Source organism: Chlamydotis macqueenii, chromosome 1 (assembly GCF_036417535.1).
Source record: "Chlamydotis macqueenii isolate bChlMac1 chromosome 1, bChlMac1.mat, whole genome shotgun sequence".
Taxonomy (NCBI): Eukaryota; Metazoa; Chordata; class Aves; order Otidiformes; family Otididae; genus Chlamydotis; species Chlamydotis macqueenii.
Window position 1 is genome coordinate 185738584 of NC_141556.1, and position 25995 is coordinate 185764578.

The window sequence follows — 25995 nt, forward strand, 5'->3', positions numbered from 1 at the left end:
AAGCTCTTTATCACACTACAAAGAGCTTTCCAGTTGTGCTTCCAGAAAATGCAGTTGTCTGGAGCAGGTGCCCTAGGACACCATCCAGGGAGCCTCAGATTTTTTCAAATAGCTGTATGGCACCCAGTAACTTGTAGTTGGGTCTCAAGTTAATGGTCTTGGAGCTGCTAGAGAAGCTGGCTACACCTTCCTTCCCTTTTGATTAATCAGCTATTCTGTGAGCATACGGTGTATCTCCTGTGCCTGTTCTCGATTTGTTATTCCAGTAGCCCATTCTCCAGCAGTTTCACTTATCCTTTCCCTTTGAAGCTCTACATATGGGCCATCTTCATAAATACCATGAATATTGTGTTTCCCTTGGGTGATCTTTGACAGTTGTATTCAATGGTAGAATGGATGTGCCTTCCAAGGCAGCCAAAGAGCGAGCTGCAATAAGAACTATAAATGCCAAACTGATGTCTGTGTTATTGCTTCATTAATAATTCTTAAAATTAGTTAATATGGAATTGTAGTTTCAACAATATGTGAGTAAGTTACTGTGAGTAGGATAGCAAGTACACCTCATTATGACCTCTTCATCATGAAGTATTGCAACAACTTTAGAAAAGTCTCTTATGAAATATGGACAGGTCATTTAAAGTAGAAGGACTCCAACAGGACCGTGGGCCAAGACAAAGTCCCAAAGTAGGGAAAGCCCTGCTCATAAAACACAGCTTCAGCAAGCCACTTCGGGGGGGGGGGGAGGGGGGGAAATAACCAAACCAAACAACTAAAGCAGGTGGAAACAATCAAATTCCCAGGAAGAGGGCAGGGAAAGAACTGTTAGGTCCAGGAGCTGTAACTTAATGATACCACAGCCTTTTCTAAGGACCAGAATGAAAGTTGAAGATGACAGATAGAAGGAGAAAGATGCCTCTAGAGAGAGCTGTCAGCCTTTCTCTTTTTCTGTTTTTTGCAAAAATTGCATTTAAGATAGGCTCTTGAAAGACGGCATTTAAGTTAAGTGCTACTGTGTTATATTCTCAGTTGCTTTAGACTTGAAGAGGTTGTGCTCTGAAAGGCACCACTCTCTTGACAGAGTTGGCTCTTATGGCTTATGCAGCCAAGAGACATCTCAGTAGAACCCTTAAGCAGCAGATAGATTTACAAAATTATGTAAAACATACTTAAGTTTGCATTAATTTTTACTTCTTGCTATGCTTTCAATATATTTTGTTTCTTATTTTGTGATCAGGCACAGAATTCTTTTGTTCAATTTTTTTTTTAAAAAAAAAAGTAAGTTCAATCTTACCTAGCTTTTAAATTCAGTTAAATCTGAAATCTCATCTGTCTTTTTACTCTTTTTTTTCAAAAGCTAGTACATACAAATAAAGTTGTCTTGCAGGCAGATCCTTGGAGTCCCTGAAGCCCAAGATAAGTTTGGGAATTTGAGAAGCTAAACTATTTTTTTTTTCTTAAAGAGCATTTTTTTTTCTGAATTGGTTAGTAAGGGGTCAAAAGCAGAGTGACTACCTCTGATTTAGTGTGACAGTGCTGGGAGTGCAGTTTTGGGGAGCATCTAGTGACTAAGCAATGCGTCAATGAGTGAAAATATTTAGTAAGTTACAAGGGCAGTTTGAGCAACTGGAACCAGTTGAAGTTCTTCCAGCATGAGTGAGTTTTAAAAATCACCTGCTAAGAGAGCTGAAAAATAAAAGTGATTATCAGCAACTGCTGAACAGAGATGCAGAGGGCTGGCTAGTGTGAACGTAACTTCCACTCATTTCCCTGACTTATACTGCAAATGAATACAACAGGACTGGCAAGCTTGAGGTTTTGAAATTGATTGTTGAAGGTTTGATCATTTTTTACTGTGGCCTTCTGGCCCATGTGTGTTAGAACAGTGCTTTTCCACACAGACTGTAAATGGGACATGATGTGCATGTAGCCTTTTCAATAAAATATTTGTAAAAGGTGTGTTTTTATGCTTACTTCACCCTTCTAATTCTTGTGCAAAGAAAGATTGCATAAAAAGGAGGAAAATGTTCCTTGGAAATACCCTGTCTTTGCTCTTAATTGCAGCTATATACACTCTCAAGTTTCCTTGCATTCCTTTCCAGCAAAGATACAACACATACTAGACTAGGAATCTTCTTCTTATGCCCACACAGCTTTATCTGTAGGGTGTTTCCCCAGTTCATCCTCTGACAGGTCTTTAAAATACCACCCAGAGCACTGATTTGCCCATAATAGCCTTCCAACTGTGCATTATGATAATAGAATTTCAGTGTATTGTCATTTTCTTTTCAGTAACCGAGCCTTGTCCTCTCATCTGAAAAACAGATTTTTGATGGGAAAGAATCTAGTCTCATCTTGGTGACAGTAGTTAAATAGAAGGGTGTTGGGTTTGTGGTCCTTTTCAGAAGCATGTAAATGTATGTTGCTAGATCACCTTGTGTGGTGGCATTGTGCTGCTGGGTCTGGACAAGTAGTACATCTGTAGGTAAACATTTCTGTGCAGCTTCAGAGAGCTGGATGGAGGTCTGAAATGCCTAGGAACATGACACATACAAAAAGAGGCTGAATATCAGGTAAGGTTATATCTATACAGGATATACCTTTGGGGGATATGAAGGCCAGTGGGAGGTAAATAGAAGGACTAGAGAATGCAGGTGTAAAGAATTGCAGGTGTGCAGTGGAGTCTTGAGGCCAGATACCTGCATATTGCCTGTCTCCACACTGCAAAATTCACAGCATGGTACAGAATGTTTTTTGATGTCTAACTCTAAAGAGCTTCAGCAGAGTCAGTATAACCTTACTCATTATTTTTTTTTAAATTCTCAATTGTGGATGAAATAGGAAAGGATTGAATGCTAAAGTATGATGCATAGCTAGCCTAGAATATAAATATATCCCTTCTTAATCACTCAGTAACCAATGCACTCTGGTATCTTTCAGCTATCAGGATATTCTAGAAATACTTGTCATTTTGGTGAAGCTGATCATCCAAACAGCTCCAAAGGCATAGGGAGCTGTTTAGAAACATTTCACTACAGAAGAGGCTGCAGGTGTTAGTAGTGATTGTGGTGCCTTTCCGTGTTGTTAAGTCTGACTGAGAACATCAGTTCATTTTTTGTGTACACTGATTTTGGGTTAATTAACTTGGGACCAAATTTCTGCAAAGCTTTTTGAACATGAAAGTTCTTCTGTGTTGACCTTAAGTCATTAGCAGAAGCAGAGGTCTTTAACTAAAAGTTTAAGTATTTATCATGTCAGCTGCAGTGGTATTAAGAATTTTCAAGATCAGTAGTTTTTCAGTCAAACTTTGATTTCTGGTGTCCTCAGAGCATGCCATATTGTAGGTGCATTCACAGGCTTGTCTTGGTTTTGGTGAAAAGACAGAGAACAGTATGTCTGTGTGATGGACTGTAATCATAAGGGATCATGTTCAGGGTGTTTGGATTCCATCTTAAGAAGCTTTTAGCTGCAGAAGTCTCAGACGTAGCCCAGGTCACCCACTGAATCATAGCCTAATCCTAGCAAGCACATTGCATCCATTGCTTCTCCTGTTTTGACTGTAGAATTCCCTACATGCCTGTAATTGTACAAAACATGAGGCTGCAGGGGGACAGCCAGAAGCCACACATCAAAGACATGCCAGAGCAGAGACAATATAGAGACAGCATATAAATGTTGCCTTTCTCTCTCTCCAAAAAGAAAGGCTGTTTGTTTACTTGAGCTATATTAAGTTTATGCTGAAATACAAACAGTATTAGCAGTAAGAAATTGGTTAAAGCACTTGCCCACAATCAAGGAGATCTGAGGGTTTTAGTTCTAGAAAGTAACACAGAATCTGAACCTGTAGCTGCCTGATTCCAGCAGAGTTCCCTAGCCATGAGGCTCCTGGGATATTCTGAGTTTAGGCTTTTCTCTATGTCGTCTTTTGGAGATGGGCATCTTCTCCTCAAAAAAGGGTAAGATTCTAGAGGAAAACTACACGGGAAGGCAATCTGCCTTTCTCTGTTGATGTAATGGGGATTCCTGTATAATTTAGGTGAAGTCCTGGGTTCTGGTTCCCATTTTAAAGACGGACTCGGTATTTTCCATTTAGAAGCTCTTGGATTAAAGGAGTTAAGTGTCTCTAGCATGGACAGGAGCTTAGTGTGTTGCATTCTAGCTTCTAGTGGCCCATCTTCAGCAGAGGTGACCCAGGTTATTCCATAGTCTGGTGTACACAGCACTCACCTAGACAAGAGCAAACTGTTAATCTGTTTGAGCGTAGCACAGAATTTAGCCTACCTACTAACTGAACAGGAAGACCTGAACAGGAAGAATCTACTCTGGGAAAACCTGATGTACTCTACTGAAACTGGACAGAAGAGTGACTAAAGCAAGCCCGAACCAGATACCTACTTGAGGACACACTGTCTGTGCTTCGTGATTTGTGTCATTTTATATGAGGTGGCTCCCTGATGAATATGCAGAAGCACAGAGTTGCCCTCTAGAGACAGTCAGTGAATCACCCTGCTGTAGCCAAGTGTTTGCTTGGGGCTTGTTTTCTACAGTTTGTGTCATGACAGAAGGATTTCACCTTACTAAACGTCACCTTTTGAATTGTCAGCTTCAGGGACTGTTTTCTTCGCTCATGATTTGAAACAACTGTGTAAGGTGGCACTTCAAAATTTATTTCATAGTTTAGAAACCTATATCTGAACATTCATTTATGGAACTGCAATATTGGTAGAATGTTGGTGGCCTCAAGTGAGCGCCTCTAGTGTAGGCATAAAAATAATTGTTTGCAGTGAGTGTGAAAAGAGGAGGTCCTGTAGGACTGAACTCTCTTTCCATTTCTTTGTATTATTACAGAAGACCTTTTCATCTGACCAGAACAGCAAACTTACTTACCTAATGCAAGAATTACATCTAAGAGAGTAAAATTTCAGTGGGACAGAGCTGTTGAGTGTGAGGGTTTGTTTTTTTTAAAATCAGCAGTTCTCATTAACCTTTTTCCTTTACTAAGAACAAGAAGCCCTGTTTTTGTACCCTAGAACTCTAGCTGTGGAGCCAATGTCATTCTAGATTCACCTGGTTTTCCCCCTTTCCGCTAAATCATGTAGAATCCTGGATTATGGGATTCCTGGAAAGCTGTGACACCTCATATCCTGCTAACTTAGTTTTATGTTTTTCAGTTAGGAATGACCACTCTCGAAGTGGTCCCTTTAAAGATAGATGCTTGTGGTATTTATTTTTGATATTAGAAGGACTTCAGCTGCTTATAATCATAATAATTTTTGTTCTGCTTTGTTTTTATTTTAAATGTACCATCTGAATCTGCATTGTATTTGTTTATATAGTTAGCTTGAAGCATAAACAACTCAGACATTTTCAAATGAAAGTACATGTTATTAGTAGATTCCAGGGACTCAGAACAGTACATCTTTAGAGGTGTCCGCCTTGGATAGAAATACAAATTAGAGTTGAGCATTGAATTTTCGCTTGGCAACCTTTTTTGATATTAATTTCTTCCTTGACTTTCTGACACTATATGTGTTGTAATACTCAATCACAGTTTGCACAAACAGAATTTTATTATATCCACAGAGACTTCTGTGTCTTTTCATCCATAGTTTTTAAATACCTTACCCTAGATAGTGGTAAATTTGTTTCAGCATTTATATGTATGCTATGGATTTTCTTAATCAATACATTGTATTTGTATAAGTAATATTCAATAAGTCATATTCAAGTCATAATCTGTATGTAGATTGTAATGGTTTAACCTCAGCTGGCAGCTAAATACCATGCAGCTGCTTGCTCACTCCTCCACACCCCCTTCCCCGCCCCGCAGTGGGATGGTGAGGAGAATCGAAAAAGAAGTAAAACTTGTGGGTTAAGATAAAGACAGTTTACTAGAACAGCAAAGGAAGAGAAAATAATAATAATAATAATAAAAGAATATACAAAATGAGTGATACACAGTGCAGTTGCTAACCACCTGTTGACCAATACCCACCCTAACCCTGAGGAGCGATCGCCACCCTCCAGCCAACTCTCTCCAATTTATATGCTGAGCATGACGTCATATGGTATGGAATAACCCTTTGGCCAGTCTGGGTCAGCTGTCCTGGCTGTGCCCCCTCCCAGCTTCTTGTGTACCTCCAGCCTTCTCGCTGGTAGGACGTGAGAAGCTGAAAACTCCTTGACTTTATGTAAGCACTGCTTAGCAACAACTAAAACATCAGTTGTGTTATCAACGTTATTCTCATACTAAATCCAAAACACCAGCTACTAGGAAGAAAATTAACTCTATGCCAGCCAAAACCAGGACATAGATATACACACACACAGGTGGAATAATAATTTGAGGGGGGAACATTAAGAAATTTGCTCAAAGGCAGTGGAGCTTCTTTGAACGCCAGCTCTGAGACAGCAGAACGTGCCAGATAATTTTGCACTCTAGTTTCAAATGAATGTATCGAGATAAGTATGCACAGAAAAAATATAATGATGCCAAAAAGGCCTTTAAAAGTAATTATACTATGTAATTTAATTTTTGGCACAACCAGGTAAGCAGGGGGCTGGGAAGTTAAAGTTAATGCTTGCTCCTTCCAAAAATCTCCTTCTGTGAATCAACATGCTCTTTTGTAGAAGCCGCTATCTATATGCCAAGAACTGCCAACTGTTGACACTCACTTGTGCTGTTCACCTTGTAAGCAGGAGTAGCTATCAGTAGTAGTGCTTAATTTTTTAACTTTCCACTCTGCAGTGCTATATGGCCAAAAAAAAAAAGTGAGTATAAAACCACAAATTCTAGTGGTAACAACTGCTAGATTATTAAACAGTCCTTTATCTTGAATGTTGTGAATCAAATGGAACATGATTAAGCAGTATGCACAAATATTAAATATTAGTCTAAAAAAGGTGCCGATCAGTACTGCTCAGTGTAAGTGCTAGGAGATTTGGCTCTCTTTGAGGAAAAAGCTAAGCAAATATGCGATGCAGTTAGGTTAGAACAAGTGCAGATTATTTTTCCTGCTAAGAATAAAAACATTTTAATCAAAGCTTCTCTGTGTTAAGAATGGTATATCACACACATTTGACTCCCTTTGAAATGCAGTGATTTATGGTTCACCTGATGTTTAAATTGGAAGACTATGAGAGAGAGAGACCAATTTTTTGACATAGCTCTTCCACATAGTTACTAAATAATTACCCTGAGTCTAAACCTAAAACAGCAAACGAAACAAAATTTAACAACGTAGGCTGCACAGTACAAAGTCTGTGTTGTATTTCCACATTAACATATTTGATTCGTTGGTACTTTATTTTAACAAAGTAGGATAAAATTGATCACTGTACCACACAATTGCTTCAGAAAGAATGTATAAAAACTTTTTACTGTTGGGAGTATCTCAAAAGACTAAAATCACCCTTCTGCAAGCTCCCAAGTGTAACTTCATGTTATGAAGTTTGCACCGTTCAAAGGCATGAGCTTGCAGTCTTTTTTAATCACAAAATTGCACCATGGTCATTGTTTAGAAACAGGAGAAATGAAAGTACCTTTAACATTTGAACATAGAAAACATTGTCATCTTTTTCTTTTGAAAGTATGTGAGGCCATTATAAAAGAAAACAGATAGCTGTATTAATGATAAAGTGCTATAGGAACCTGTCATCTCTGCAGTTTGCCTATATGAGAAGGGATTTCACATCCTTTGGGTTTTTTTCTGAATATGTGTGTATGGTTTCACCGGAAAGATCAGGATCTCTCTAGGATGTAATCTTTAGAAATACTGTAGTTAGGCTTCATAGCTTTCTGTTCTTTTATACGTTATTCCAGAGTTTCTGTGGATTAAACTGATGCTTTTTTCCCCCCTGCTTTTGAAAGGATCTATGTGAACGTTCTACCTTCAGTTTTTCCTTGTGTTTGCCAGCCTGCAGTCTACTGATAGATTATTTTTGTAGGCAATTAATACATTTAAATTGATGTTGCTGCTTTGTCAGCTGCCATTCCCCAGCCTTGATGGCAAAAGTAGACAGATGGATGGGGGAAGGGATTGTTTTGTCAGGATGAATTTAGAGCATAAGGAATATGTTAAATTGACAGCATTGCAAACTGAAGTCTTCTGATTGCCTGTGTCCTTGCAGTGTTCACAGCTCCTTCTTGCGCCTCTTCCCCAGCTCAGGCCTAACAGTAAGTTCCGTGTTTGCTTTTTTTTTTGTTTTTACTCACCTTTATTACATTGCACCTAGTAAATGTAAAGCTGCTGATGCTTTGTGACAACTTTTTAGTGCCTGTTAACCTTGAGTACTAATTTGGAAGTATTTTCCAGGCACAGCTTACAAGACAAATGTCGACCAACTGGTGGTGGTTGTTGTTGTTACTGGTTTTTGTAATTAACTGTAGCTGCCGGGAGCCCAAAATAAAACTTCCAAGTCTTAGCCATTATGTAAAAGACAGAGTGGTGCAACTATTTGTGGCCTCTGGGACTATTGATTTACTGCAGCCCGTCAGTGTTAGAGGGGTGCGCTGCTACGTCAGCTGTGCGCTCTATTGTTTCAGCTGCTGTGGCCTTTGTGTTTGATCCTGTCAGTGCTTGCGTCAGTGATGCATATCATCGCCTGTGTGATGTCAAAGTGTGGGTGTTCAGTTATGGAGCCATAGTTAACCTAATGTGCCGCAGTAAATCCTGAATGCTATTTCCTCCTGGGGATAACAGTGATTCATCGCCGTTCACATTAGACTAATGCTAAGTATAGCAGTGCTCATGAGCCGCAATATCCACATAGATTAGGATCAAAGTCATTGCAACTTTGTAAACTCAGTGCCAGAAAGTGTTTGTTTGCAACCAGATCTGTTTGTGCACCTCCTTTCTTAGGCATAAACTGATTAGCAGTTCAGCTAAACGTAAATCCTATGGAGGGATTGAGCTGAAGTAATCTTCTACAACTTAATTATGCTAATTTACGTTAAAGCGTTCAGCCAAAGAACTTGGTTCGCACCAGCCAAAGACAATGGGTAGACTACCAAGCCCAGAGCGGGATGGCTAAGGAGGCCTCCCTCGGCGGGCACGAAGCCCGCCCAAAACCCACCTCGCCCGCTCCTTGAGGCCGCCGGTGCCGAGCGGCTGTAGGGCCTGGCTCCCGGCCGCGGCCCGGGCAGGGCGGAGCGCGGCGGAGCGGAGCTGAGCGGGGCCGCGGGGCGGAGCGGAGCGGAGCGCGGCGGAGCTGGCAGCAGCGCACCTGAGGGAGCCGCCCCTCTCGCCGCCGCTGCCGCCCCGCCTGCAGCGGCGCGCCGGGGAGCAACCGCCCGCCTGGCCCCGGCCCCGGCCCGGCCGCTGCCCAACCCGAAATGAGCGGTAAGGTCTCCCGCCTGCCCGGCTCGGCCGCCGCGGTGAAACACAAGAGCAGGGCGCGGCGCTGCAGGCAGCCGCCACGGCAGCGGCGGATGGGGGAAGACCGCGGCGGCTGGGGAAAAAAAAAATTAAAAAATGTGGGGAGTACGAGCGCTGCTAAACCCGATACCGGTGATGAGCGGGGAGGAGGGGCCTGGGGGGACCGCGGTGGCCCCGAAACCGTGAGGGAAGCGGGAAGGCTGTGCGCTGGGAGGCCATGACGAGCCCGGGTTTTATGAGAGCAGGGCTGTGGGCGGCTGCTGCCCCGGAAGAGCATTGGCGCAGGCAGGCGGGCGGCCGCGCTGGAAGTGCGGGGTGCGCGCCTTGGCCGGGCGCTTGTGTAAGCGAGCGAGAGCAGAGCGATGCTCAGTGGTTGAAATAAAAAGAAATCGTGTATGTGTTAAGCAAGCGGTGGTGATATCCTCAATTTTTGATCATTTTGTCACGATCCTAGCGATTATGCAGCGCTGTTAATTTTGCTGCGCGTGTGTGGTAGCTGTAATGAGCCACACGGTGAGGTTTTTACAGCCTGCTCAAATAGACGTGTTGGAGAAATTCACCTGCTGTTGCTGGAGGAGGAGATGTTTCTCCCGTTATTGGGATTTTTTAATGTATTTCCTGTTTGAGGACACACATTCCAAGTTCTGTGTCATCTTTAGTAGGCACCTTGATTTTTATTGTTTTTAAAACTTGGGACAAAATGCTTACATACAGATTTACTAGTGTTCTCTTTCATAGCAGTGAAATAGCAAATTTCAGGACAATGATAAACTGAAAAGTGTGGTGAAACATCTGTTTCTTGGGTTCAATTGAGTTAAATGATCCCTTACTGTGTTTGATGAGTCATTTTTCAAGAATAAAGTATAAAACACAGCTATCTGTTTTGTCTCCCACAATACTTCTTTTCCACTTCTTATATAAGAAGAGAACTTGTATACCTGAAAGTATGTAAAAGGTTCAGGATGTCCTCTTAAAACAGTAAAGTCATCGACGTTCATAATGTGTTGATTTGGATGAAGTAAATTCCGTTTATGTGCAATATAGGAAATCAGATGTTTGTTTCACACTAATTCCTGATGGTGCTTTTTTCTGATACTTTATAATCAGTCTCACCTCGTGCTAAAACGCACTGGCTTTCTCATGCACCAGTCTAGCCAGTACCTAAAAACATAACAATTCCTCTTGCAGTGTATTTTACAGAAGTAGAGCCAAAATCTTCACATTAGTTGTTTTTAAAAGGGAGATGAAAAACAGTTTTAAAGTGTATTAGCATCAAGAAAGCTTTATTTAATTTTTACAAGAGGTAATATGCTTTCTGTCAATAAATAAGTAATTTCACTGGAAAGACCCTATGTTCATTAAAATACATAAAGTCTGTCAACTTTTTTTTCCCCTGTGCTTTCCTTTTTCTTGAATGTGCCACTAAAATCTTAACTTCATTCCACAGCCACTTGGAAATCTAATCAGAAGTAAATTAGAGTTCACCCTTACATCTTTAATATTTAAAATATATTTCATTAATTCTGGAAGTGCTAAAGATGGGATGCAAATTTTCAAACTGCTAATTTGACTCTATTCTAACACTGCAATAATTTTTTCTGGCTCATGCGTTGCCTTTATGTCTTTATTTTTGTGACCACTAGATTATGGGTATACTGAAAATGGCTTTGTGGATCAACCTTTGTACTGGATTGGAGATAACTTTGGTTTTGTTTGTTAGAGAGGTTAAAGCACTAAATAAGTAAGCTTTAAAAAGACTGTTAAACAATATTCTTTTGATGTTTAAAGCAAAACAAAACTAAAAAGCCAAACACAGAGATACCCTGCCAGTTCACAAAGAAATTAGTTGTCCATCTTAGAGTTCCTTCATCTTCCAAGAATGTTGAATTTGCTGTAAAAAGTTCAAGCAACTATGGTCTTAATCCTCAATTTACCTGAAACTTGACATAGTTTAAAATTGTGAGTTTAATAAAAGTGTTAGTGTTTTGTATTCATTATAGAAAAACTACAAGTAAGCAATAGAAGATACAAACTGTGTAAAATCCTTCCTATGTAAGAATTTAAACCATTATTTGGTTGAATGGCAACTTACAATAAATTTGTTTTCATTATTGTTGACCATTTTGAATTTATTGTAAGCTTATGCTCTAAAGCACTTTTTCAGCTTCTCTTTCACTGCTTTTCACTTTCATTTCTTTTTAGCACTTATAGTCAGGAGAAGTTTTCACTGCAACATTTTTTAGTTTCAGCTGAGCAAAAAGACACAAAGAAGGTTCGGTTCTCAATTTGTAGCTTACTGTAGTCCTTATATTCTTTACTGTTACACAGTTCAGGTAATCTTTCAATTAAGACCTTGTTCTTAAAAAGTCTTTTCCCCCAGTTGTGGGTTAAAACTTCATTGAGAATAAAACTGATTCTGTTTAAGTAGTACATCTCAAAACCTCTCTATCTTTTTCTAAAGAAGCCTCTATAGTATGTGTAATCACGTTGGATTACATGCTACGTTTTTTAAAGCATGCTTTATGTTCCTTTTCTCCACTCTTGGCACGCAGACATAGTTATCTTTATTTTTCTGTCAAGTTCGTACTTATCAGAATGAGGTATGCTAGTCTTATATACCATATTTTCCATTTACTTAGTACTTTCCACTTGCAGATCTTAACTGAGTTTATAAAACATTAATGTGGAAATGTGAATGCCCTTTCAGAAGTGCTGCTGACACTTCACTAAGAGTTGGATTGGTGCTTTTGACAAAACATACCAGCCGTTGTGGTTTATGATGGAAGTCCCTGTTATGAGCCAGAAGATTTGGCAGTAGTCTTGCAAACAGGAAAGTTTAACACTCTATCCAATACACTGTATTGGAAATTTGGAGAATGCAGCCTGGAGTGTCTGAATCCCAACCTTATGCTCTTCCCACAGAACCTGTTTGCATTGTATTGTGTTCCAGTTTTTAAACTTCAGCAATTGTTGCCTTGTGTATTTTAAACACAAAAACCTAAGGACATCTGTAGGCAGTCCCACTTGAAGCCTGTGCCAGTGTGCTTGTTCACAGGGGCCAGTATCAAATACTAAAGGGGAGAGTATAAAGATAGGACAGGCACACAGAAATAACTTTCTTGTTTCCAGGTTTCTGAATGAAAAGTAGTACTTTCTTTTTACAGCTCTTAATTGATTACTTCTCTTAATTTGCAAAGTTCCTCTGAACCTAACCTTTAGTTTCCACAATGTTCTTAAAGCAAGGAATTGCACAATTTAGTTGTGCATTTAATGAGAAATTCCTTTATCTGTTTTAAGCCTTTTACCTGGTGATTTAATTTAGTGGCTCTCTGGCTCTTGCACATGAGAAACTGTAAATGATATATCTTCCTATTTTTAGGCAGTTTGTGGGTACTTTTTAAATAGGTCTTTTACTATTTCTCTGCTGCCAGCCCTTTTCCTTTGTGACCATCTTCAGGTGGAAGAATCCTGGTCTCTTTAATCTTTCCTGATAAACAGTGGAAAGCCACTGTAAACTTATCTCTTTTTTTTTTTTTTTTTGTCCTTTTCTAGTTCTGTATGTTCTTTTTGAAGGGTGGAGACAAGCACTGCACATAGCACTCGAGGTATTGAGGTACAGTGTGGATTTATAGCGTAGCGTAATAGTATTTTCTGGTTGTTCTCCGTCCTGTTAGTAATTATTTTTGATGTTCTCTTTCTTTCTGCAAATGCCACTGAATAATGCTCGGCTGGTGTTACCTTAGACGTACATGTAGTAACTCCATAGTTGCTTATTTGCAGCTAACTTACAGCTCATCACTGTAAACAAATACTTCTGTTGGTTTTGTCCAGGTGCATTTCTCCTTACTTATCAGCACTATTTCTTCTGCTTTTTTATCATCTGGTTATTGAGTACTGTGAGATCCTTTGCAGCTCTTTGAATGCATAGCAAACATTTGTCACCTCGCTGTTAATTTCCTTTTCCAGAAGTTTTGTTAATACATTGAACAGATTCATCTTTGTGTGCCTCTGGGACTCCTTTGGTCACTTTAGGCACTTTGAAAGCTGATCATTTACTTCTCTTCTTTGTTTCCTATTCTCAAGCCAGTTGGTTATTCGTGAGAAGCCCTTTTCCCTTTTTAACTAAAGGCAGCATTACTTCTTTAAGAGTCTTTGAGAAAGATTATCAAAAGCTTTTGAAAATCCACGTGTGTGTGACAGCGTCCCCGTGCTCTTTGAAGATATCAGATTTTCCGGGCAGTACTTCATCTACAAATGTTACCTTAACACATCTCCATTTTTGTCATCTTTATCTAAGTGTCTGTGAACTCTGCTCTTTCTGGTTTGCATGGTACAAGGATCATCATGGTACCACAGCTTTTCCCATTAGTAGGAGTAGACTTACTGGTTTGTAATACATTGGCTTTCCCCTGGGACCTTAAGTTAGTGTCCTGTTTGCCACCTCCCATTCCTCTCGTACTGAGGACCACTTTAGGCAATAAGTCCATTGTAACAGAGCAGTAGTTTTGTAAGTATTTTTCTTTACAACTCTTAACTGGATACTATCTGATTTTGACAGTTTGTTTCATATGTTGTTTTTTTTTTTCTCTTACCTTTTAAAGTCTCTTTTACTGTCTTTTCACCTTTGGACACTTTGTTTGACTTGCCACCTGTTAAGGAGTTTTGACATAAGGTCTTTTGTGAGCTTACTGACAGAGAAAGGGGAAATACCTGCCCATATATTTTTTAAATTTAGTTTCTATTTTTTTTTCTAACTGTGTCTTAGATTTCTGAGACAGCCCTTTTGCTATAATTTTATTTGTACAGTTCATTGCCTTTGTTTATCTGAGTTATCTTGTATGTTTTTCACAGAGACTTTGCAGTTCAGTATGTTCTTTGAGCTTTCTTAGATTACTAATTGGTGCTGTACTGAGTATTTCTGTAACCCATTTAGGTCCTGCTCAGGTTCCAATGATGTCCCCAAACGGTTCAGTGCCTACTATTTATGTGCCTCCTGGATATGCCCCACAGGTATGTCTCTTTGTTTGATTCTTACTTTATTTCTTTTTATTCAGATTGCGGGAGTAGAACCAAAGCAGCTAATTCAGTAAATTAATGTTTCATGTTTCAGAGTCACTGTGGTCAAGCAAGTAAATAAGGAGAGGTGTCCCGTAGAATCTGTGATGGGAGACTTCTTATGCTGTATATGTGCTTGTTTAGTTATATATTAACTACACACATGACAATAACAAGCACAGTTCCTGGTTGAGTTCAGGATCCTGATGTACTCTGTGCCCTGTGAAAGTAAAATACAATCATGACCCAAATAGTTCATTATGTAGAACCTGTACTGAATTCTGGATTAGTGGATGTCTTCTTTCGGCACCAGTATAATTTTATATACCTATATAGTTCATGCCTGGGAAGTTCCCTGCAGATGAGGACTAAAGCAGATCAATTAGAAAAAGTGTAGCAAACAACATGGGAAAAATGTCAGCTGTCCATTGGGGATAACTTATTGTATAATGCGTGTTTTCAAAACTTATCTTAAAATGGGGCTCTGATTTTCTGTGCTGTGCGATTCCTAATTTAGATGCCTGAAAATTAAATGTGAGCTAGATAACCTGGACATCCTTTAAAGTAGATTAAAAGCATGCTTCCTCTTGGCTATTTTTGACACCTGTGTTATAATGAGATGTGTGGCCTTCTAGATGGTGTCTCTTTCTTTCCGTCAACTGTAGAACAAGCCTGAGGGTTAGTAGGTCAGACCTGAAAGTTAAAGCAGATGAATACCACTCTTCAAAATGTCTTTCTTATGATGTTCTCTTGTTGTGACCAGCCTACCTCTGACTTGGCATGCACCTCATAGTGTACATGGAGAAGAGACTACAACATGTAAAATGCAACCAGAAAACCCCACATTGTCCAGCACATGTTGCACGAATTATCTGAAGTGCATAAAAAAATTATCCTCTAGCAAAAGAAAAGGCTGTTAGGTTAGGCAGGCTAATGCTTCATGGTTTTACCTTTCATCTGTTGAAAGCTGGCTGATAAGCTGTCATGCATCCTTCATAGTTGAGTTCCCAAACAAGCAGAAGAAAAATTAATTTAAAATAATCATGAAAGTCCATTTATCTTTAGGTCATGGTAAAGGTCTGGATTCCTGTTTAGAATTCATTTTTAAAGAACTGAAAGAATTTTTGAAATAAATTTACAATTTTACCATATTTCTCGAGTGCTTAATTTCAGTTGAAGAAATACTGAATCTTTAAAAAGTTGTGTAACCTGTGACAATCTCAGTAATCTTTGTGAGATTAATTTATCCTTCCTTTGAGGACAGCTTGCAGCAGACAGGCTGAAGGACCAGGCCTTACTGTGACGCACTTGTTAGCCTTTCATTGGAGTTTGTTAGTGCAAGGGGTGTTGTGCTAACACAGCTCTCTGCCTTTTGAACTGAAGGTGACTCGCATCTATCAAGCTTAGAGTACAGGTGGAATGAGCTCATGTCTGCTGTTTTCATCTGAGTCGAAGTATCATAGTCCAGGAAAACCTGTAGTTTGTAAGGCTTCTGAAGTGTTTATTGCTGACAAAACATACCAGCCGTTGTGGTTTATGATGGAAGTCCCTGTTATGAGCCAGAAGATTTGGCAGTAGTCTTGCAAACAGGAAAGTTTAACACTATTGAGCTAAGAGTTGTCCCAGACTTAATGCAGTCCCAGCAAAGTAACTTACGTGGTTTCTTCAGGCACGTTTTCTTTTTAAATATCAGCAACTGCGGATAGTTTTTGAGAGAAGTTGGAAACCAGCTAAATGTCTAAAGCCATCAGCCTGGAAGAACAACATCAGTATAACCATCTTTTGTCTCTGCATGTTCATTTAGTTTTATTATGCCTCTGCTTGCTTCAGTCCCTGTTTGGCAGTGATACAGCATACTGTCCTCTGTTGAAAGTTGGGGATAACTACAGAATAAAGCATTTTTTTTTAATATTACATAAATAAAAAGCAGTTTGTAAGTTGATTTCTTCTCCCGTCATCCTCTCCAAGCTGTTTGTATTCACTGTCTGTAGCGAGTTTTCAAGCGATGTTTTGGTTGTTCCCTCAGCCAAGCAGACCCATACCAGAACTATGTTTTACTAGCACAATTAGGATTATAGGTAGCTTGGTTATTTTTTTAACTTAAGATTATATACTTGACATGATACAGTTAATGCTTTTTGGAGGGTTTTTTGTCAGTGTAGTTGCCTGGTAGAGGCATACCATTGAGTTGATGTTTGATTTAGAGGCATAGTCACAGACTTGTCAAACTTTTCATTTTACACTGTTAAACTTAAGATCCCTGCTGCTGTGAATTGAGTATCTATTTCTGAGTTACTTAGGCTATCAGGCAACGTAAGAAAACAAATAAATTATGAACTAAGTAGCCTGTTTTTTTTTGTGGAAGCTGCTTCTTGTGTAATCTGAAATGCTCATAAAATCATGATAAATTCCTTTTTTTTTTGTGTAAGCAAAAAGGACTTAAATAATTAAAACTGCATTTCAGTGTTTAGAGAATTTCATTGGACAGCAGAAGTTCTAGTCGTATTTACTGCTGTTAATATATCCTGCCTTTAGATACCACACAGCTATGGTTGCACAGATATGAAGAGTGTCTTTAGTGAAATTACTCTTTCCCAATAAGGGGCAGTTTCTGTATACTGCAAATAGTCACCCCGTGTTTTGAAGTCACACAGTATGTATGGGTGTATTTTAAAGCTGTGTTCACTTAGGTAATTTGTATTAATTTCTAGCTCTTTAATTATGTAAGTGATGTGAGATCAGCTCCATTGTGTACATACTTCTATGTCTTCTGAATGTTACTGCATATGCGTAGGGATCTTCATTCTGCCTTTACACTGGAAGCATACAACTGTGTCTGCATAACTGTCTTTCTCAGTGCAGTTGTGAAGTTTTGAAACAGTTTCCTAGACCAGCCTCACTTACCTTGCATTAATTCAAGGATAGTTTTGGAGTATACAGATTAGATTACTGTCAGAGAAAACAAAAACAGAAGCTCCATTCCAGGTGTACCGAATGCACACCAACCCCTAATGGAGGCATGGTAAAAACTATGATTGATGCTCCAAGCAGCTTTCTTTCATGAACTTGGTGGAAGTGTTCACACCAGGGCGTAGGACTAAATATAGCCAAGCATAATACCCTCAAGCTTAAACAATGGAGTTGAAAGCAGCTTGGCACTAAGTGCTTTGATATATTGATCTGCTCCTGTTGCACAAGGTTGCTCATTGATGTGTGTATATGTGTCCCCACATCATTTCAAATGTCAGTGAAAACTTAAGCCATACGGTTGCCTTGTCCCCTGCTTTTGAATGTAGTCATGATATTCCAGATTCCTTTCTTCTTCTCCCTCTTTTTGAGATAAATGGTTCATCCAAAAACCTATCTTGCAGTCCCTGCTGTGATATCATTTTACTAAGAAGCGGAGAACAGTATTTTCATTGGCATCCTGGACACTCAAGTTATTGACACCACAATACATACAAGTCAAATTATGCCACGATAAACTCTAGATGTTACCAATAGTCATGTATTTTTGTGAGTTTACCAGTAGTGATACAAACATCTAGAGAGAATCACAATGGCAGTCTTCCCTGTCTGTGATGTGCTTCAGTGGGGAACCTCTGTTTCTGGTCCAGCTGATGACTGACCCTTGTTTAGTGAAGAGCCTTTTTCTGCTTCAGTATTTCTACAATATGTGCCTTTGTGCCTGCTGTCCCCCAGACCCCTACACGCTACAGACCTCAAACGTGCTACATTTACTGTGCACAGCACACCCCAGCTCCATGCATCTTATGTGACCACACTTAGATCGTCATGGAATTGCATATGTTGCTTTTGTTTCTTTGAAATGCTGGCAACCTTGCAAAGGGCTGCACTCAGATCCCTCAGCAGAAGGCTGCCCTGTCACATCTCCCATTGGCTGTTTTTGCACCACAAGCCTCTTTGCACATCAGAGTCTGGCAGAGGCTGCCACAAAGGCCCCTGTTTTCTGAGTAGCATGTGGCTTCCTTCAGGGTGCAAGGCATTTTAATGGAGACAGGCAGGGGGGAGAAAAGGAAAAAATAGGTATTTTTAAAAACTGCCTTGAGTTGTGAAGGAGTCTTGAGAGGGCTGACTACCATCCTGCTAGTTTTTTTTGCTTTAACAGCTTGATGCAGACAATACACGACAGCAGGTGCAGTATGGCAAGTACTTCCTGGGTTAGTGTTGGAGGACTGAGTTTGGCACAGAGCAGAGACTGGACTCTGTTGTGCCTTTTCTCTCACCACTTAGGCGGAGTGAGGTCTGTCCACACAGCAAATCATATCTGGAGAGCAATCTAGTTGTCATGCTGTAGAACAAATCATAGGATCAGTGTAGCGTACAAGCAATGTGAATGAAGGTGGAAACAGGACCCTGGGGAGAAGTTAGGCTCAAGCTATAAATATACCTGGTTATTTATAAGATGTTGTTACAGTAAGATTTTTTAACAGCGTTTTTCTCTATCACATTGAGAAATTATTGGCGTTATTGCAGATAATACACTTTAAAAGAACATAAATGTAATTGTCCTGTTTTTTCTTAGGGTGTCATGTTTTTCTTTCCTCAAATATAAGTGTTTTACCATGGCTAGTTTTGTTTAAGTATCTATAGAAACATACTTTTCAGACTGTCATTTCTCTTTTTTTTTGGTGCGTGCTGTCTCTCACTGTACAGGTTATTGAGGATAATGGTGTTCGAAGGGTTGTGGTGGTTCCCCAGGCTCCAGAATTTCATCCTGGTGGTCACGCAGTGATACACAGGCCTCCACATCCCCCACTGCCTGGCTTCCTTCCTCTTCCAGCCATGATACCCCCTCCACCACGTCATATATACTCACCTGTAACCGGAGCTGGTGACATGGCAACGCAGTACATTCCACAGTATCACACCTCACAAGTATATGGGGATCTGGGTAAGTAGCTTATCGAATATTGAAAGTTCTGTCAAAGGAAATAATGCTCATTTCCCACATCTCTTATGCTGCTGTATGGGCTTTATTAGGGAAGAGTTTGAATGGGAGCTATACACAAAAGTTTTATGAAGATACTAGCCTTGTTTTTACTGAAGCTTATTCCAGAAGACGTTCTTTTCGTGTATATGACTTGTCTATTCAGTGATCCATTAAACATGAAGGGTATTTCTTAGGTGTACCAGTTATAGATTTGCCCAGGAAAGCAGTGCAGGAAGTGTTTGTAGTGATTCAGTTGATGCCTTCCCCTGAGATTAAACATTTAAATCCATACCTGAGCACTCTTCTGAGATAGCATGTCTGCAGGTGTCCTGTTTGAAGCGTGAAACAGGAGTTCTTAGTATTGATTATGAAAAACATATTGCTATTTTTCATAAAACTGTATGCATTTAGTCAAATGTCCATATTGAAGTCCAACTTAAATAATCAGGTGCCACCAACCTAAACTTAATACTGTAGCTAAAGTTTTCTTCGGGAGTACTATTGATATCTGCCTTTCATACTGTAACAGTGGCAAAGTGTATGTGTTTACTAACTCAAGGATTGGATTCTTAGATTAATGTTCACATTTCTGGTAGACTTGCTTTTCTTTAGATAAACTTCTGCTATAAATTAGGTGCCGACCTTGAAAGACTTTGAAAGAGCAGTGCCAGGTTGCTGTTTTTAGAGAAAGAAGGTAGAAGCTATGGAGGAGGAGACTAAACACAGCTTTGTCATGTCGCTGTAGATGTGTAGATTCTCAGTGTTCTGTGATACTACTAAAATAATCTGAAAATGTCCTCCATACAGTCACCGTGCTTGAAAAGTCATGATGTACAAAGCCATCAGATAAGAATATACTGATCTTGCTGGAATTCTTAGTGTTTCTGGATCCTTAAGTTGTACTTTATTTCTTCCTTGCACTACTTTGATAACAGTACATTATTAGATGCTCTTTGGATGCTTATTTATAGTTTTATTAATTTCTTGGTTTCCTGTAAATGGCAGCTGTTTGCTTTTAGTTCACTAAATTAAGAGATTGGAGTATGATAATTAAATGCATAAGTTATAAAGAATACTTCTTAATGGAATAATACTTTTTAGATTTATGCTGCTAGGTTATATCCCTTCAAATATGAATTCAGTGATCATTTGCTAAACTGCTAATGTAACAAAAAATTGATAAAGTAAGATTATTTCGTTTTGCCATTTTTTAAATATGTATGTAAGATGCCCTTGGATTTAGGGAATTAGAGGACTAGAGAGCTTTAATTTGTTACATTTGCTGCAGATTTCATGTTTAATTCTGGACCACTGACTTCGACTATGGCCTTCGGAAATCAAAGTCCACAGTTAGGCTTCTGTATGAGGAATCTGAATTTAAGGGAAAAAAAACCAACCCAGAAGTGCTTAGAGCATGGTAGTTCTCTAAGAAGAGCACCTAAATTTCTAACGGTAGTGAAAATCAAATTTCTAAATAGTCACAGCTTATCTAGCAGTCCTCTGTCAAATTTTGTGGGAATTGAGCTGACCTGAAAAAAAAATGGAAACTGAAAAGTTCTCTAGTTTTGTGGTTTTATCCTTCTTGCAAGGTGGTTTTTATTTGATCTTGTTTTCTACTGTTCCTAGCACATAAGGAATAACAAATAATGAACTTCATTCTTCAGACCAAGTGATCCACCTTATTTGAAAATGGACAAATTCTATACTGATTTTGAAGGATGTATTTTTTTGAAAGCTTTCATTGTTTTCGTAGATAGGATTACAGAGGAAAGAGTTGGTGCCATGTAGTGCACTGTTTTAAAGTCTTAGGTCAGTAAGCTGTTTCTAAGCATAAAAGTGAAATGGATAAAAATGTTACAATTGGACAGAAAAGTTCACCAATCTGCATTTAAACTTTTTTTGTTAGTCTGGTACTGTGACTTTTTTCCAAAGCCACATTCTGGATTGGAAATGAGACTTTGGTGATACTGCAGCAATGCCTTGGGTTACTGTATACAGGTGTAGTGTACTTACAAGACCTGGCTGTACTATCTTCAGTGTTCTAGTGTCTTTCAGTTGCCCTATACTTTTGTGGATTTTTTTCCCTGTTGATTTCTCCTGAAGCGCCATTAAAGTAATAGAGCTCTAGTTGCATACCAAAACTTAAAACTTCTGTATTTTTTGTTCAGCGTTAGAGCAAACCTCCTCCGATGTAATAAAGTAGCGTATTTTTTCTGTATTGACTTTATCCTGTACCTTACAGCTCAAGGAAGATTATAGAAACATTTTAAGAATAATTTTTAAGTAGAAAAATTATGTGAGAAGGAAAGATTACACTTTCTTTCCTAACATGTTGTTAATGTCCAGTTAGTGCATATTAGTTTACCTGCTGAATTCTTCAATTTTCCAATAGGAGTAGATATATAGTTTTCACAAAAGTGCTCACTTAACACACATAACATAGCATTTTAAAATAGATTTTTAATTACATTCTGTTCTTAGTGATTATTTTAAAATTTTTCTTTTTTACTTTAATTTAGATACTCTGCCTGCTCATGGAAGATCCAACTTTAGAGACGAAAGGTCCAGTAAAACATATGAACGGTTACAAAAAAAATTAAAAGATCGACATGGAAATCAGAAGGATAAGTTAAACAGTCCTCCATCGTCTCCTCAGAAATGCCCTTCTCCTACAAGTGAACATAATGGACTTACGAAAGGACAGGATGCAGCTGGTATAAGCACAGGTTCTACCAAAAGCAAGTCTTTTGGTAAAGGAAAAAGCAATTCTCAGACAGACACAGAAGTAGAAGGTAAGTATTAACAAAAATTAAATATGTATATATGTAAAATGTAAGTCCAGTGTATGGCTGAGCATTGCATTTGTAGATAGAGCACCACACTGAGACAATCTTGAAGTTAAGTAGTAGCCCATAACTGCCTTGACTTGTATAGAATGGAGTTAAGGACAATTGACCTGCTCCTGACATTGGAACAATGGGCCTAAAGAGAACAAAACTGCTGACATGCAAGTCTCCATATAGATTTGACCAAATCTTATTAGTCATACTTCATAATACTCTGTAAAGAAAAATACATGCTTTATCCAGACTTACCGTACTTAAATTTGAGGAATCACTGAATATTGATGGCGTGCTTGACATTGCAGAAAACATGAAAAGAAACAGTTGTCTGATCCAGGAAACTTATATTCAACTTGTTAAAGAGGAATATCTTGTAAGAGATACTGTTATATGAAATTCACGTAATGCCTCTCCCTACCAACTCATTATTGAAAGACCTATATAGAAAAATACTGATCCTCACACTAATCCTGAGAGTTCATGGTTTCTGAGACACTACTGTAGAAAGCGTGTTTATTATTAATACCTCTATTTCACCAGAAGGCTTGTGAATCTTATAAATGGACTGAATTCACTCAGTCTTGGTCATACAGTCATTGTTGAATCTGATGATGTGTCACTCTGCATCTTTCACTGTCATAGCACTTCAGATTCGGAGCAAAACGTCAAAGACTTGTCGTCAGCCAAGTACAATTTTCTCAGAATAGGGAGTTGTAACTAGCAATGCTGAGGGAAACAAACCATGATTTTCCCAACTCATTGAAGTTTGCTTTGAGATGGTGATTTTCTGCCAATGTGTATTGGATTGCTGTAGGCCAAAATGAATGTGAAGAAATTATGTCTAACTAAGACGAAAAAATCTCAACCTAAATAGAGAAGGCTCCAGGGAGGCCATATAGTGGTCTTCCAGTAGTTAGAGAGGGGTTGTAGGAAAGCTGGGGAGAAACTCTGTAGCAGGGCCTGTTGTGATAGGATGAGGGGTAATGGTTTTAAAACAGAAGGAGGTAGATTCAAACTGGATATAAAGAAGAATTTTTTTACAATGAGAGTGGTGAAACACTGGAACAGGTTGCCCAGAGAGATGGTTGATGCCCCATCCCTGGAAACATTCAAGGCCAGGTTGAATGGGGCTCTGAGCAACCTGATCTGGTTGGAGATGTCCGTCTCTGCTCCTTGCAGGGGGGTTGGACTAGATTACCTTTAAAGGTCCCTCCCAACCCAAACCATTCTATGATTCTATGAAAAGAGTTGTTTAAAAACTTATGTAGATGATACCCTATGAAAGCTTCATATCAAGGGACACTTTTGAGATGCAACCTGAATTCAGAAGTTGAGAACTGTTGCTCCAAACTTGTATGAGTACTTGTCACTGTAGTTTCAGGGGTGGCAGTTTTCTTGGCTTCAGTTTACTTTCTGTTAGTTGGTATTTATCTGTGAGCTAACTTTACCAAGGCACAAGTGATAAAATGTATTGTTGCTTACATATGTTATTAAAATTATTTTAACGATTCCTTAAAGTTATACATTAATAAAAGATATACAGGCTTTCTGTATTCCATTAAATTGGACAGATTTAGAAATAGCTTTATATGAACAACTTTTTTGGGAGCTTTTTTGGTTTCACGTTGCTCTAGATGAATGCAAGTTGGCAAGGTGTTCTGTTTTATACATGTTTTAGTCTATGCACAGTTGTTGAATTTGAAAAGCTATTTCACTGTAAAGTCACTGAACAATATTCATGGCTACTTTTTGTTTGCTTTGATTTTGTTTTTTAAGAAAAGGATGAAGAAACAAAAGCACTTGAAGCACTTCTTTCTAATATAGCCAAGCCAGTGGTAAGTAAATAAATCTCTCCATAAAATGAGAATGTATCTGTTGCTAGTTTATACAGTTACACCTCCTTTTCTCTATCCAAGTTTTAGAGATCTTTATCTTCCCACACTACAGAAAACTCACTTAACTTCCAGTTGTTGAAATGTAAATGACCAAAGTAATTTCTAGTATATTAACATTTATGAAGCTAAAATCATCTTGAACCTAAAATTGTCTTGATACTTATTATGTGGAATTCTTCTTGGCCACTCTGTGAAATCTCTATTAACAGAATTATGAAATATATGTGTAAAAAGAGCTTGTAACATTGCCAGTAACATAATGATGATGCTTATCATTGTCTCTTACTGTAAAATCTGTTCTCAATTTCCTTCCAAAGAAGATGGAAACTCCCTTTTTACAAGGAGTCACATGGAAAAGACAAAGGGTAATGGGTACAAGTAACTCCTGGGGATATTCTGTGATTCTATGAATTTCCTGTAACATTGCTTAGTTTTAACTGCTCAGGAAACAATTTTACACACCAGGTATTTCTAGGCACGAGACATACCTAGTGAAGTTTTGGAAACCTCACCATAAACAAAGTTTTGGAAAATCTTGTTTGAAAAGTAAAGAAAAACAGTGGCAGATTTTTTATTAAGAATCTCTGGCACCTCCAAGGAAGAGAGACATAAAATTCACAATGGAAGGTAACTGTCAGTAGTGGACTTCCAACTTAACTTCCTTGAAAATCTACCAGTTTCTTTTCAGTTTGTAAAACTGTAGTTCATAACCTCTGTGTAGGGACTCTTAAAAGAACTGTTGCCAAATTCAGCAATTTCTTGCATTTCCGATCAGGCCTATATTCTTTTATTTCATCATCTAGACCTTCCCGGGTCCTAACCTTTCTGTGAGGCTTTACACAGCTTTTAAAAAAATCTCCACCTCAATCCTCAGTCCACCAGCTTGCCTGAGCAAAAACAGTCTGTTCCCCTCTTGTAAACTACTAAAAGGCCATGCAACTGAAACTCCGGGAGGAGCTTACCATAGGTTTGCCCAGTCATTCAGCTACTTCATCCATAATCAGGCAGCTTGCTTTTCTTCCTTTGTCAGTCCTCAACTTTACACACCACACACATGCACGCACTCATGCACACACACTTCAGATTACTAATAATGAAGAGAAAACTTCTGTGGAAAGGAGGACATACAGAGAAAAGAAGATGAAGAAAGAAAACAAGTCAGATGGAATCATCATCAGATTTCCAACACTGCCATTCATCAGCTACATACTTTCTCCCTTTCACCTCCCAGACAACCTGGCCCCAGTTTTAGTGCCCAGACTTGGTTCTTCTTTCATATGTTGCTTTACAGCTTGGTGAGGAGAGGCTGAGAGAGCTGGAACTGTTTAGCCTGGAGAAGAGAAGGTTCAGGGTGATCTTATCAATGCGTATAGATGTCTGCAGGATGAGTGCAAAGAGGATGGAGCCAGGCTTTTGTCAGTGTGCCCAGCGTCAGGACCAGAAGCAATGGGCACAAACTGAAACACAGGAGGTTCCCTCTGAATGTCGGGAACCACTTTTTTTTTTTAGTGTGAGGATGACTGGGCACTGGCACAGCTTGCCCAGAGAGTTTGTGGAGACTCCCTCTTTGGAGATACTGAAAAGTTGTCTGGATGTGGTTCTGGGCAGCTGGCTTTAGATGAACCCGCTTGAGCAAGGGAGTTGGACCAGATGACCTTCAAGGGTCCCTTCCAACCTCAGTCATTCTGTGATTCTGTGGTGCTCCAAGGGCTGAGCAGGGATTGTAATTATAGAAGCATCCTACTGTGTCCAGGTGTCAGAATGTGTTAACATGTCTTCAGTGCCCCTGTGTCTTCAGTGACTAAGCAGCATGGAGATGGAACCTATCTGAATCAAATCCTGTAAGAAACAGTTGAGAGAGCTGAGATGAAGAA

General features: G+C 39.1%; 1 protein-coding gene across 11 annotated transcripts in view; it reads left to right on the top strand.

Annotated features, from left to right (window-relative positions):
• The window catches only part of FNDC3A (fibronectin type III domain containing 3A), a 125921-nt gene that overhangs the window by 56943 nt on the left and 42983 nt on the right, over positions 1-25995 (top strand). For 10 of the 11 annotated variants that reach the window (XM_086771859.1, XM_086771856.1, XM_086771860.1 and 7 more), the window contains 4 exons: positions 14308-14384; positions 19107-19344; positions 21903-22175; positions 24003-24061. In XM_086771859.1, coding sequence (XP_086627985.1) covers positions 14308-14384; positions 19107-19344; positions 21903-22175; positions 24003-24061 — 647 coding nt within the window. Of the gene's footprint in view, positions 1-9275; positions 9339-14307; positions 14385-19106; positions 19345-21902; positions 22176-24002; positions 24062-25995 lie in introns of those variants that run through there. The other variant, XM_086771863.1, reaches the window with a different exon arrangement.